Genomic DNA, 14,037 nt, shown 5'->3' with positions numbered 1-14,037 from the left:
GAGACGAGGAAACCACACATTTACCGTGTACTCCAGGGCTATTCAATTGGCTGCCCCTGGGTGATATTTACTGGCCCTTTGAGTATAATGTTAAAAAGTCATCTACTTTTTGAATTTCTTTTTTGAAGAAATGTTTTTTAGGCACTCTGCCTTTATTCCAGAGAGGGTGTTAAATTGAGAAATAGAGGGGCAGACATTGTCTGAAAACTTCGGTGGGCTCGGGTTTCGAACCCACCTAGCTACTGAAGTGTCAACTCCTGCCATTGATTGCATCTCTGCGTGAATGATTAGATAATTTCACCTAAATTAAATCAAATTAAATGATGGTTAAATAGCTTCACATGTAGGCCTACTGAGTTCTGAACTTGCCATTTAGATCTATAAAGGCCTTGGGTCTATGTTGTTTGATTTAATTAAACACAATATATGCACTCCACTATGCTGTTGTAGTATTTACTGCATCTGAAGCTCTTAATAGGATTGCTCATATTTCAAGCCATCTTTTTCCCAGCCCCTTGCTTCGGATCATTTTCATCAACCGGCCCCATTCCAAACTAATTGAATAGCCCTGGTGTACTCTTTCACACATTCAGACCCTGGCAACATTGCCCACACGATTGTATCATCTACACACACCTGCTCATGTCCGCACAGTAGCGGAAGATTGCCTCCTTGGTGATGAGTCTATTGGTCCTCCTCATCTCCAGAAGAATTCCTGTCATCCACTCCTCCACACTCCCGTCCACCGGGACAGCTTTTCTCAGCTCCATCAGCTCACCCTCTGCAGACACCATGGCTGCGGCGACTGTCTCCCCATCGCCTTCCACATCAAATCTCAAAGATGCTATGTTGTCATACATCTTGTGGAATATAGAAAATAAAAACATTGAGGAAATGTTGCACAAACTGTGATTGTCGGTTCTGTTTTAATCCCTCACTGCTTTGTCTGTAGTGGTGTCATACCTTTATTATGTGCTCCTGGACACAGGAAGGGTCACTACTTCCCAGAATGCTGAGCAGTTCATCATCCGAGATGAAGAAGAAGCGAGGAAAAGCGTTCCTCTTGGAGTCCAGGTAGTCATTTAGACTCTTCTGGCACCTCTCTAGATCGTCACTGAGGGTTTGCAGGTATGTCAGCCGGTTGGGAACCAGGCAGCAGCGCTTAATGTTTGGACCCTTCACTGTGTCACTCATTATCTACAAAGAGAATTAATAGGATGGATATTATATTTGAGATTTCCAGTTATAGTCTTTGTGGGGGAAACTTCTGAAGCAATTGGAAACAGGATTCAAGAGGCACGAGGAGAGCTGGAGCTTTGATGGCAAACACTGACGGTTTATTTGGAGTTACGGACGGAGAATTGACAAGACAGGTGGTGTGTCACGAGTTGACACAGCGGTTGCCAAACCAATTCTGAAGACCTCTTCTGCAGTTCGAGGTTTTAACTAGTTCGGAGTGTAAAAATCAACATTCTTCATCAGTGAGACTAAAGCAATATGGACCCTGAATCTAACTAGAGCTCTCGTCAATAGAAAAATAATGTGCGCCAGGGAACCTACGTCCCTGAACAGTAAACTACCTCATGGCGGCTTGTGCTCTGTCATAGACTGGCAACAACAATGCGCCCAAGCTGCTCCTCCTTAAGAGAGATACTGTAGCAGCAATACCCAAGGCCGTAGAACCATGCCATGGGAAAAGAGACGGTAAAGAGAGAAAATTATGAACTGTGTTGAAGGTTGAATACCTAAGCAAATTATTCCCTAACAGTCTTTTGTTTCCAGTTTCCATCAGAAAATATTATGCATTATTTTGCAACTCTTACTTCTTTAAACTTTTTGTCGATGTTATCAAATTTCTTTGCTTCCTCTGGTAACTGCGTGCTGATGTCTCCACCAACGAATATGCTCTCCAGGTACATCCATTTTCGTTGCACAATCATCCAAACCTGTGGAAGAAATATATTTTCAGAAAGGATTTTATGAATTCGTTCAAGTTTGATGGGAGATTTGGCCACTTTCACTGACCTCTATGGTCTCACTGATAAGGGATAGATCTTTTTCCCATTGTTGTATGGTGCCAAGGAAAGGTCCAACAAATCGGCTGCCCGCCATGCTCTGTAAGTTCATGGCATCGTTGTCCACATTCAGCATGATCTCTTCCACTGCACCCAGAACAGAACCACGTTCCTGCGTGCCTTTGAAATAGGGTATCACGCTGAACTTCATGTTCTCCCAGGTCATGACCACCTCCTTCACTCCCTGGAAGCACCAAGACACACAGGAATAGAGTTTTATTATAACTTTCGTGACTTCTCTGCAGTGGCGAGCCGTGACTTTTATACCTAGCTTCTTTCATTTAACCCCTCTCATTCCAACAGAAACTGAATAGGCAGATTCGAAGGATTTATTTATTTGGAAATGTTATTTTAAATACAATTATTCAAAAGAATCAAGTTATTTTGGTAAAACTAATGAAAAATATAACTAACATTTAAAAAAAAAAAAAAATATTACATTTTTTAATGTTTTTAAATATTATTTTGTAGAGTATCTTAGGCCCTTTGAGAGGGTCTAGAGGGCCCTGACAGCTTGCCACTGCTTCTCTGGTAAAGTGATGCAACTTTTCAATAAGTCGCATTTGAGATAAGAGCAGAAGCTTACCTTCTCAATACTGAGCTCTTTTACAGCAGAGGTGACAATATCACCTATGACATTTGCGTGTTTGTGCAACTCCATAGCAAACATGTTCTCAAGAGTGAAGCTGTCGTTCATCTCAAAGCTGGTGCCTGTCCTGTCCATCAGTTCCTTCCAGTGTCTGTGGCCAAAAATATAAGACTCGTTATCAGCGAAGTATGTACATCATATATATTACTACTTAATACTTTACTCCCTTCATGTTTTTGGTGTCACATTTATTCAAGGTTTTGGTGTCGATCTTCAGACTGACCTGTCTCTGAGAGCCTCATTCTTCAAGTCCAGGAGAAGAGGCAGGGACTCTCTAAACTCCTTCATGCGTCCCTCCAGGAAGAAGGCCACAGGTAACGCCCGCACATCTTTAGACAGCTGCCTCAAGCTTTTGATAAATCCCTCAACACCCTCCTGTAGCGTCTGGATGTTTAAATCGATCCACAATATCTGCGACCACTCCGCCTTTGCGTCCTAAAAGATTAAAGGATGAACACTTGAAAGACTCCTAACAGAACGATGTGTAGAGTGTCCCAATTTGACACCCCGTCCTACCTGTTGAGTTTTATAGACCCTATATATCTGTCTCAGGCCCTCCATGTCTCTCTGCATGCTAATGACATCTGGGTACACAGTGACTGGCAGGTCCAACAGCTTTTCAGCATTAGCTAGCTCCTGTCGTCCAGCCACTATCTTAGCCAGGTCTTTTTCATAGGTTCCCATTACGGTCAGTCCTGAGAAAAACAAAAAAGAGAGACTGTTTCCTCAACTACATTTGGAAATGTAATGGCATACTACACACAGGGTATATGCAGGAATCCTGAAGTCAAATGTAATACCTTTTAAGGCCTTTTTTAAGACCCTTTCCATACATTTTAAGACCTCGCCACTTCGAGTTTTAACCGGTTACATTGGTGACACACTTTACCTCACATTTACTATATACAGTATTGATTGTCCTTCCTCCTTATCTTCCAACCATTTGGACGCAAACTTGCATTTCCCCATAACGATGTTCTTTAACAAACGGCGTAAACGGACCTTCGTGCGCTATCAAGCAGTGAGCGTGCGATGTCCTGTTCAGATGACGTCACACCCAACGGGATGCCACTACACAGAATCACACTACACACCTACGCAATGATTACACTCAGGCAAACTGTAGAATACAACCTCTTTGGACAATTTATATACTTATTGAAAACAAGATACAAAATGTTATACCTTGAAAAATGCCGTTTAATACCTTTTAATACTTTTTAAGACCCCGCGGACACCAGGTTTAGTGAAAACAAAGAGAAAAAAGACATGAATGAAATGACTGAAAAGCAGTTCTTTAAAAGGTGATTTAGAGAGACCAAACTGTTTAAAGCCCAGATTAAAAAATGTTTACATTACATGTTACTTGTTAGACGCTCTTATCCAAAGCGACTTACATACTCAATACTGTGGGCAATCCCCACAGGAGCAATTTGGGGTGAAGTGTCTTGCCCAGGGGCACAACGACATGCTGACTGCAGTGGGGTTTGAACCTGTGCCCCACTGATCCGAACACCAACGCACTAACCCACTGCGCCACACACCTCCAGATCTCCTAAGGCAGGGCTGCACCTCACCATATATTATTGCTTTGAATAAAAAAACTAAAGGCAGGGATCACGTGCACAGGTACCTTTCTCCAAATCATCTCCCACAGCTCCAGGACCATGCATGTTAAAGCTCTCAGCAAAGATAGACAACTCCTGCGTGAACTCTCCAATCTTGTCCTTTGTAGTCTTTGAGTGTAAGGGAAGGGAGAATAGTAAGATCATTTAAAATACATTTCAAAATACCAATACAAATAAAACAATGCTTTGAATGTTGTGTTAAAGCTGAATGTGGGAGTTTGATGTCTTACCTGAACAAATGATGTCTTGACATCTGTCAGACTTTGATCCACCTGTTTAGATTCGTCAGACAGCTCTTTCCATATTTGGTCAATTTTTCCCACCAGCTCCAGTTCATCTTTCCCAACCTACAAAAAACAAAACAGAAGATGTTCAACCAGGGAAACAATATCAACTTTCAATGGCCAATAATTCACAAATGAAACACACAGTACCTGCACTTTGTAAATGGCCAGTGTTCTGTAGCTCTCCTGGATATCAATGTATCTCAACTCAACATCTACAGACATGTCCCTGATGTCTGATATGGTGCCAAGGACAGACTTCAGCTCATCAAAAGAGTCAGGGCTTTGTTGTAGATTCTCAGAGAGTTGCTTTTGTAAACAGTCAAGAAAACATAGAGATGTACAGGGTTCAAACATTTTTTCACCAATGATTTTCAATGGCTTTTCCATGACCTTTACCTCATTTTCCATGACCAAAAACATTACTCTTTCTCAGCAGTACCACTGAAAATAGTTTATTTTAACATGGAACAGGAAAATAAGGTCTGCATATGAAACATGTTGTGCCTATCTAAAACAAATCAAATAGTAGGCTTACTAGCTTCTACAGGCTAAAGCCACTAAAATCTCTCAGCAGCAAAATACCTAGTCAGTTAAAAGCCATTTTACGTTTCATTACTATACGATACAGTATTTATTATCATTATAGTATTACTATTTTGGCAATTAGATCAGATATAAATTATATTTTATGCAACTTTAGTTACATTTCCATGACTTTTCCAAAACCTTGGGGAAAATATTGTTTTCCATAACTTTTCCAGGGCCTGGAATTAGCATTTTGAATTTCCATGACTTTCTCCAGGTTTTAAATGACCGTAAGAACCCTGGATGTAACACACATAAAAATCCCTGTAAAAACATATGAAACTGTGTAACATGATTCCTTACCATGAGTTCATCTCTTAAGTTGAACAGATCCTCCTTCACAGGCTTGTTGAGCAGGCTACCTAACGAATGGATCCAGGACTCGGCAGACTCCCGCAAAGTGTTAGCCAGAGGCTCCAGGTTTAAATGGATGACATGCTCATTCCTAAACAGTGGCTCCTGCTTCACTTCCTGAATCATATCAGAATAGAAGTTCATCTTTTCGTCGTACCTGGCAAAGGATGGATTTTTTGCAGCGAACTTTTCGTTGGTGATGGTAATATTCTTCTCCCAAAGTGTCCGATAGCGTGTCCAGTGGACGAGGTGCTGTTCCACAGAGGAGAGCAGCCGCTGGATGTTCTGGTGAACCGCCAAGGCGCACTCATTTATCTGAGCATTTGGCCACACTTCTTTGCGGAAGCTAAATATCACCAGCTCATCCTCACCGTCCACACGTTGTGGCGGACACAGCTTGCAGGTCCCATGCATCCAACGCAGAAAATGCTGTAAAGCAACAATATGGACAGTATGAGTGTCATCATTAAATTACAGATTTTTTTTAATGCAGTATATTTCAGGGTTCATACACTTTTTCACCAATGATTTTCCATGACTTCTCCATGACCTTTACCTAATTTTCCATGACCAAAAAAATTACTCTTTCTTAGCGGTACCACTGAAAATGGTTTATTTTAACATGGAACAGGAAAATAAGGTCTGCATATGAAACATGTTGTGCCTATCTAAAACAAATCAAATAATAGGCTTACTAGCTCCTACACACTAAAGCAACTAAAATCTCTCACCAGCAAAATACCTCAACAGTTAAATGCCATTTTACGTTTCATTACTATACAGTATTTATTATCATTATAGTATTACTATTTCGGCAATTAGATCAAATATAAATTATATTTGATGCAACTTTGGTTACATTTCCATGACTTTTCCAAAACTTTGGGAAAAATATTGTTTTCCATAACTTTTCCAGGGCCTGGAATTTGCATTTTGAATTTCCATGACTTTTCCAGGTTTTTAATGACCGTAAGAACCCTGGTATTTGGAGAATCCTGATGATCAAACCTTTGTGCTCTCGATACAGTCTTTAAGACATTTCTTCATCAGCAAGTAGATCTCTTTGCTTTGGGGCTGCGTCACAATCTTAGGGGCAGGCAGAATGGCATCAATTTGGAAAAGAGCGGTACTTCCCATCAGCACCACGTTAAAGGACTGGAGATTCCTAAATGTGAACAAGAAGGATGGAACAGTGGTCGAGACATATATTTTTGCCCTGTATGTAAAAGGAGGGGTGACTATTACTGCTCACAAAGTAGACAACTTGAAAAACATTAACATAAGGTGATTACCTCAGCACCATCTTTGTAAGGGAGTCTAGCACTTTGCGTTCCCAGTACTTGTAGTAACCTGCCATACATTTGGCATTGCCACTGCTCGTTCCCAGGAGCAAATGCTCCGTCTTAGTGATGAGGGGTCCGATGTCTGCATACATCCTACTCAGCAAACTCACTGTCTTGGTTTGGTCGCGCTCAATACGTTCAAAGAAGTCTTTGACACCTTGAGAATTTTTTTTGGGGTAAGGCAATAAAAATAGGTTGGAATGGAATAGATTCTTATAATAAAATCATCATGTCATATAAATGATATCACACCTGGTAAGTCGTTATCTGGGACGGAAAACTTCAGTATACTGGCCATCCCTATGACTTGCAACTTGGACTCAATCTCCTTCTCTTTCATCTGAATCTGATTGACAACTGATTCAAACTTCGACACAGACTGAGAGCCACGTTTGATGAAGTCGTTGATGCCTAAAACCAAACAAAATTGATCCATTTTCAATTTTACTGACATCAGATCACCACTGAACAGACATTTTGGCCCATGTATTCTTCATACCCAAAGATGTCCAGTTGAGTCTTTTGCATCCAAATTGCATCTCTTCTTGGACCGCTGTGATATGTTGTTCCAACATAATGGACTGTGCATCACTCAGGCTGTCCATGACACAGTGGTAGCAGTTGATCATCTTCCTCAGATCATTGACGTACCTAAAACAAAGGGTGGAATTAGTCAGGCCCAAGATCGCATCAGTGAGTGGATTGATATTTAGTTACTGGTGATTTTTACTACCTGATAAATTTGTCTTCTTGTAGAGCAATAATTTTAGCCAGATCAGGCAGAGCATGGTCCTGTAACTCAAGGTGGTATGCCTCAGAAATCATTTCCCTGAGTTCTGGAGCAAAATTCACGATGTATCTCACACACCCCTGTAGTTTGCGTGGAGTCGGTGGGACATCCTTTTAATCAGACAAAAAGGGGCCATTGAGAGATAGTATGTTTGTTATAAACAGTTATAAACTAATAGTGAGAGATACTAGGGCTGTGCGATTATGGCAAAAATCATAATCACGATTATTTTGGTCAATAATTGATATCACGATTATTAAAAACGATTATCCATTTACTTTGAAAACATCCACTTATTGAAAACAGTTGATTACCCTGAACTTTAAGTATAATTCAACTGAAAAAACAATTAAAAAAAATAATAAAATAAAAAAATAATAAAAATAAAAATAAATAAAAATAATGATCGTTTTATTTCGACTAAGTTGTTTTCGTAATCGTTGAAAGCCAAAATTGTAATCGATATTAAAATACTATTAATTGCACAGCCCTAAGAGATACATACCAGCTTTGCCTCGACTTGGTTTTCATCGGCACTCACGACCAACAGGGTGTTTTTCATTAGCATTGGCAAGTTACGTTGTGTCTCAGCAGTCCAGTGCTCAAACTTCTTCACTTTATAGTCTCGGATCTTCACTGCCATTTCCGTATACTTGTCTTTGGCCTAAGCAGAATACAGCAACAGTCACATGAAGGCTTCAAATAGAATTAAGGTGCCTAAAAAAATACATGATATACACAGAACTATACAGCCGTACAACTCACCACTTTCATATTTTCACACTCCAGCATCTGGGGCTCTTTGAGGAAGGGAAGGAGGGTTTGTTTGATGGGATGCACCAGAGACTGAGCCCATCGGATGGCCCTCGCCACTGGGGGCTCATTCCTAAGAAGGGTTGGTGGTTTGTCTTTCTCTGCCTCAAACATGTCATTTATGCTGTCCACCTACAACAAAAGATACATTGTACAAAAGAGCTTGTGGCAGACAATGATCCCACTTGAAATATTGTTTAGTTGTATATGTTTTTACAACATGTCAAATGTTGAGGCTGTTTGCAGTATTGCCTGAAGGTTTAATTTGGATTAATAAACTTGATTTGTCAAAGATAAATAGAATGAAAGTCACAGGTAATTTATAACTTGAAATTAAGCTCAGCACAAGCTCAACCAGGAAGACAGTCTTTACTCATTCATTTACTATTCCTATGTTATTACTCTCTCTCCCCTCGATAAGTGATCGGGGGCGTCACTCCCCAGCTAACCAATCGCCTCGCTCTATTCTCACAAGCCTATTATAGCGCTCTGCTAAACCTTTTAAATCTGCTCTCCCCTCTGACAGCTGTCATTTCAGGTGACTCTATGCAACCCTCGTCCACCCCTTTTCACTTCCTGTCCCTCTGAATCCAGGGACAAGCTAAGCCACTCCCCTTCAGACCGACCCCAACTATCCATTCACCACCACCAGTGTCTAGACCCCGGGGCAGGGCCGGCCCTTGGCATAGGCTGTATAGGCGAATGCTAAGGGCGCATCAATCAATGGGGGGCGCCGAAAATTGAAAAGTTAGAAATTAAAAAAATTTAAAAAACATTTATTTCATAACAACACAATTTCCCGATTTTGTATCAACAAAGTACATCTCATTATCTTATACTAACAGAACTACGCCTATATTGTGTACAAATCAAGTTGAACCGCCCCAGTAAAAACCAGAGGTTTATGTGAAATAGTTCTTTTTTTTAAATAATGGTTTAAGTGTGCAATTATAGGTTTTAATTTTGTATTTGTGTTAATTTAAAATAAATCAAACTCCCAAAAAATGTATACAGCTTTTATTTTTTCTGCAGGTCTCCCTTGAAAAAGAGATCATTGATCTCAATGGGATTTTACCTGGATAAATAAAGGTTTTGAATTGAATTGAATTAACATCGGAATTTACTGTGTAAGCGGCCGCGGGGGGGGGGGGGGGGTTCTCCCCTCCTGAATGATACTCCCGCACAACGGGGTCTAATCGCCAAAACTCCACTACATTCATTTGTGTATTCCTGGCAATAAATATGTATTCTTCTTACATCAAAACCGTCTCTCCTGATTGAAATAGCAATAGCGTGCAACATTAACATTGCACCACATTGCAAAACCTGCAGGAACTCACTGTCGCTCAACTGAAGCATTGTATTGATTGGATACCATCACATAATGTGATAGTGATTCAAATGTAACTGTGAAATATCAATTTCTCTTGTTTTCAAGGTACATTACCTCTTTGCAATACTGAGCCAGGATGTCGTTAGACTTTCGCATCAAATGGTTGTTGACAGCCTCTCTGGAGACGATGTGTTTGAATTTCAAGAGCATGTCAAAGGCAGCGGCCGAAGAGCGCTGTGTCTTAAACGACTGATCAATAAGGTCGATGGCCACCAGCTCAATAGCCTGAACAGACACATGTGAGAAGTTAATCAGCTTGATAACTAAGGTACAGCAAAAAGAAAATTATGTTATTTTATTTGGCGCAAACTTAAAAACACACTGATACGACAATGCTTAATTCACTTTCATGTTGAATAGCTTCTGAATTCCAGATGTCCCAAACTCACCTGAACTGTCTTGTTAAAGTCTTGCATGATCGTTTTCCAGCCACTCATCATATGGATTTTGAAAATATCGCAACTGAATTCTTCAATAGGCACAATCAGCCCATCCACTCTGCACAGCACATCATCGATGCGTTTTGGGTCACTCGTCACACCTTTTAGCTCTGGACCAAAGATGTTATAGAACTCTTCCAAAATCTGCACAACACAAATAAAGAAAACACTTTTTCAAAAACCTGAGATATTTTTTTGAATACAGTCTGAAAATCCGTGCAGTATATGTACACACAGACCTGCAAAACATTCAGCAGGTCCTGGCAGATGGAGGCAATGTAGTCGGTCATCTCAAACAGTTTCTTGCGGTCAAATTCCCAGCGTTGATTCCTGCCTGATTCTTCAATTTCAGCGCGCACCTCAAAGTAGGAGGATTTCCACAGGTCGAGGACCTGTTTAGCATCACGCACCTTGGATTTGGCCACTTCCCTTTTATTTCTGTCCAAGCACAGCTCATTGTTAAGTTATAACGAAACCTCAAAACAGCTTATCTAAATAAAGCACTGACAAATATTGATATAATAAAATAGGATTCATTCAACTCTCTCTATAAGTTTAAATGTATTCACACATACTTGAATAGAGTGCTGACTCCGATTATTGGACGCACACGTTCACACAGCCGCCAGGCAGTATGCTCCATGAGAGGGACCATGCGCTCATTTGTGTTGTAGTGGCAAGAGATCATCCACACTACTTGCAGACTGCCCATCAAATCAGGGATGGTCTCAAGGATCCCACCCAAATGTGATGCAGTAGCTAGATTCTACAACAGACAACGGTAAGGTTGATAGAAGTGACGGTGAGGCAGGAGGTCATTTCTGTATACCACCAGTTCCACTGTCCTTTCTTAAAAGACAAATAATATTTCAATCTTAAAAATATTTAGCGGTATTCCTATAAAAAATGCAGCTCACCATGAAGTTTCTTTTCAGCGTGGTTAGGAAGCAAAAATTGTCGTCTGCCTCCACGCGGTATTTGGTGAGTGCAGCGACCACTCCTTCCAGGGTCTGAACAATGCTTGAATCTGCTTTGGTCATCACTTCCAGAATCTTCTTCACTACGGGCTGATTGAGTTGCTCACTCAGAACATTCAGGACAGATGCACGCCCCTGCCAAAGAGCTATCTCGGCCAAAGGGCCAGGAGCCTGGAGGAAAATGAAAACTGATGTTCACATTTGTCAATTGGAAATCACAGTGTATGTGTTTGTGTTGTGGCTGTTTCACAAAGATTCACAAACCTGTGGCTTATTGTTTTGTTGTTCCTCCACAACAACAGTAATCTTAGTCTGCCAGTTCATCAAACACTGCTCCAACTTCTCCACCATCTCTGGGTCAGACAGCAGTACGTCTACCGTTGGCTCCAGGTCTAGCTCAGGTATGTGCAGCACAATCTCATCTGCGACAAAGGTAATGATCTTGAAATTGAACTGTGAAATCAACCCTAATGCATTGAAAACTCGATTTACAAAACAAACCAGAACTTCTTCCCAATAGTTTACAGTAAACAAAGTCCTTTAACAGCAGGGAAAGCGAAGAATATGTTGGGAATGTGAGAATTTGGGGAATACCATGGAATTGTTTTAACTCTTTGGAGTTCAATACAACCTTTACTTGTTTTTCTAAAAGTCAATTTCTGAGAGATTGTGAAATAAAAAACAATGAGCCCATGTTATATTAAATAAATCAAACCTTCAATATAAGTTTGTTGGATAGTTGTCTCAAGTTGGCCCAAAAACTTGTACGTCCTGTGAAGCAACTCATCACGAATCGTGAATTGCCCACTCGGCTTCGCTGGACTCCCCTCTTCTCCCTTTCCACCGCCAACTTCCCCGCTCTCATAACCAGCACCAGTCTCCCTCATCCGCTCGGCAGTCATTAAGGGTATATACATCTGAACACAGAGACATGTCAAATGTATCAAATAAGAAGTTTTATTCATATTATGTTGATGGTAACCATTTTTCCCAATGTTAATGGTTGCTGCTGGTTGTTTGTCATTTTTTTCGTACTTACATTGACAAGTCTTTGATGCAGGGAAACAAGGGGATCTCCACTATGACGACCAATGGTAAATAGCCTGCCCATCACAAAAGGGGTCTCCTTCTTGTTCATTGGCTGAACAATGGTGTCTATTAAAAACACACATAACAACATCTTGGTTTATCATTTGCATGTGCAATAGAGAGAGAATGATATTGATGTGTCTTCTCACCTTTTGTGTTCCTGATAAAGTAGAACACAGTAGATTTCACAAATTGCTTTGGGAAATCATTTACTGACATATGAAGCTCAATGTGACGAACAACTTGGAGCTCAAGCCCCTAGAAACACAAAACAAGAAATGTCAAACTCATACACAATTGGAAATTACCACAAGAGGAAAACAATTAAAGTTTGATCTCACATGTACAGTATGGGACTTACTTCACAAATCTCCTCTGAGTCTGAGGGTATCTCTGCTCCACTTGGAGTGCAATCAGCATCTGAAGCATCATCTGTCTTCCTTTCTGTGGTTATCAAGGGTGTAATTGCAGAATAGGTGAACATTTAAAAATAAAGGACTAAAAACCTCCCTCAAGACAAGGGAAAAAAGAGAAGGGAAACATCCTTTTTCACCAAATGTATTAATCAGGATCTGAAGTATATAAGGCTACACATCAGTTATAGTCTTTGGTGGATAGAACAGCTTTAAAAAACACAACTCGATGACATGAGGATGATTGAAGCATGGCATGAAGTATGGTTTTCCATAGAGGTAATAACAACTGATACCAATAGGCCCCCGGTGGCTTCTTCTTGCTCCTTTGACCAACTTACAGTATAACCAGGTTCCTTTTACAGTGAAACACAGGTTTTGCCACTTTTGTAAGGTATTATATTTAGTATTTGGAGATATACTGCAGTAACATTCAAAAACCACCCTGCAGTAAAACAAATAATACTAATTAGTTCCATCTAGTTAATCTTTTTAACATTAATGCATCAATAATTATAATCAAGACATACCATATATATGATTCTGAAATGGGCCAATTTGTATAATATGCACTTTAACTTTTTGTAGGCCTACAACATTTTTTCACTTTTACTTGAGTCATATTTTGAATGCAGTACTATTACTTGTAACACGAGTATTCCTTCTCTCAGGTAAATTTACTTTGACCTAAGTACAAGATCTGAGTACTTCTCCCACCTGTGATGATCAACAACCTGTGACCCGGATGTAAGCTAATAGCTACATGACAGTCACAAACTTTTGCAAACTTACCGAGTGGAATGTTAACTTCAATTTCTTCCTCTCTTACAGTTTTGAAAAACAGAAGACACGATGGCGAGTTTTCATCGGAGACAAAGTCCAAAAAGCGGAGAATGTCTTCTTCTTCTTCTCCATCTCCCCGACCGAGTAGCTCGTCGAAAGGGTTGGGATTTTCGGGCAAAACGAAGCCAGCAGTCACGCACTGCCGGATCCACTCCACCCGTAAATCGTCGTATTTTACCATATTGTTCACCTAGTTAACATTTGAAGAAGTTATTGATTCGTAACTACTTTTTTTTGTTAAATGTCCTTGGAAACTTCATCCTTGTAAGCTTGCGGTAACCAAGCAGCGTATGTAGTTTGGCGTTACCATAGTAACCACCAAACGTCTCGACCTTACAACTAACGGTCGGATGGGACA

The 14,037-nt window shown here is 40.4% G+C and overlaps 1 protein-coding gene across 1 annotated transcript in view; it reads right to left on the bottom strand.

Moving 5' to 3' along the window:
* dnah10 (dynein axonemal heavy chain 10) overlaps window positions 1-13,964 on the bottom strand; it is a 38,095-nt gene extending 24,131 nt beyond the window's left edge. Inside the window, exons 1-29 of the mRNA XM_034238404.1 lie at window positions 13,629-13,964; window positions 12,785-12,867; window positions 12,573-12,681; window positions 12,374-12,489; window positions 12,050-12,251; window positions 11,599-11,756; window positions 11,275-11,505; window positions 10,933-11,123; window positions 10,597-10,795; window positions 10,307-10,501; window positions 9,972-10,142; window positions 8,477-8,656; window positions 8,217-8,375; window positions 7,655-7,821; window positions 7,421-7,572; window positions 7,174-7,332; window positions 6,871-7,078; window positions 6,587-6,743; window positions 5,528-6,007; window positions 4,787-4,945; window positions 4,583-4,699; window positions 4,358-4,460; window positions 3,241-3,419; window positions 2,948-3,159; window positions 2,662-2,815; window positions 2,026-2,259; window positions 1,824-1,946; window positions 964-1,197; window positions 637-860 (exon numbers count right to left, since the gene is read on the bottom strand). Coding sequence (XP_034094295.1) covers window positions 637-860; window positions 964-1,197; window positions 1,824-1,946; window positions 2,026-2,259; window positions 2,662-2,815; window positions 2,948-3,159; window positions 3,241-3,419; window positions 4,358-4,460; window positions 4,583-4,699; window positions 4,787-4,945; window positions 5,528-6,007; window positions 6,587-6,743; window positions 6,871-7,078; window positions 7,174-7,332; window positions 7,421-7,572; window positions 7,655-7,821; window positions 8,217-8,375; window positions 8,477-8,656; window positions 9,972-10,142; window positions 10,307-10,501; window positions 10,597-10,795; window positions 10,933-11,123; window positions 11,275-11,505; window positions 11,599-11,756; window positions 12,050-12,251; window positions 12,374-12,489; window positions 12,573-12,681; window positions 12,785-12,867; window positions 13,629-13,860 — 5,288 coding nt within the window. The 5' untranslated portion in view covers window positions 13,861-13,964. The remainder of the gene's footprint in view (window positions 1-636; window positions 861-963; window positions 1,198-1,823; window positions 1,947-2,025; window positions 2,260-2,661; window positions 2,816-2,947; window positions 3,160-3,240; window positions 3,420-4,357; window positions 4,461-4,582; window positions 4,700-4,786; window positions 4,946-5,527; window positions 6,008-6,586; window positions 6,744-6,870; window positions 7,079-7,173; window positions 7,333-7,420; window positions 7,573-7,654; window positions 7,822-8,216; window positions 8,376-8,476; window positions 8,657-9,971; window positions 10,143-10,306; window positions 10,502-10,596; window positions 10,796-10,932; window positions 11,124-11,274; window positions 11,506-11,598; window positions 11,757-12,049; window positions 12,252-12,373; window positions 12,490-12,572; window positions 12,682-12,784; window positions 12,868-13,628) is intronic.
* Window positions 13,965-14,037: the final 73 nt, after the last annotated feature.

Source organism: Gymnodraco acuticeps, unplaced genomic scaffold (genome assembly GCF_902827175.1).
Source record: "Gymnodraco acuticeps unplaced genomic scaffold, fGymAcu1.1, whole genome shotgun sequence".
NCBI classification, from domain to species: domain Eukaryota; kingdom Metazoa; phylum Chordata; class Actinopteri; order Perciformes; family Bathydraconidae; genus Gymnodraco; species Gymnodraco acuticeps.
This window is presented reverse-complemented; position numbering and strand designations above follow the sequence as displayed.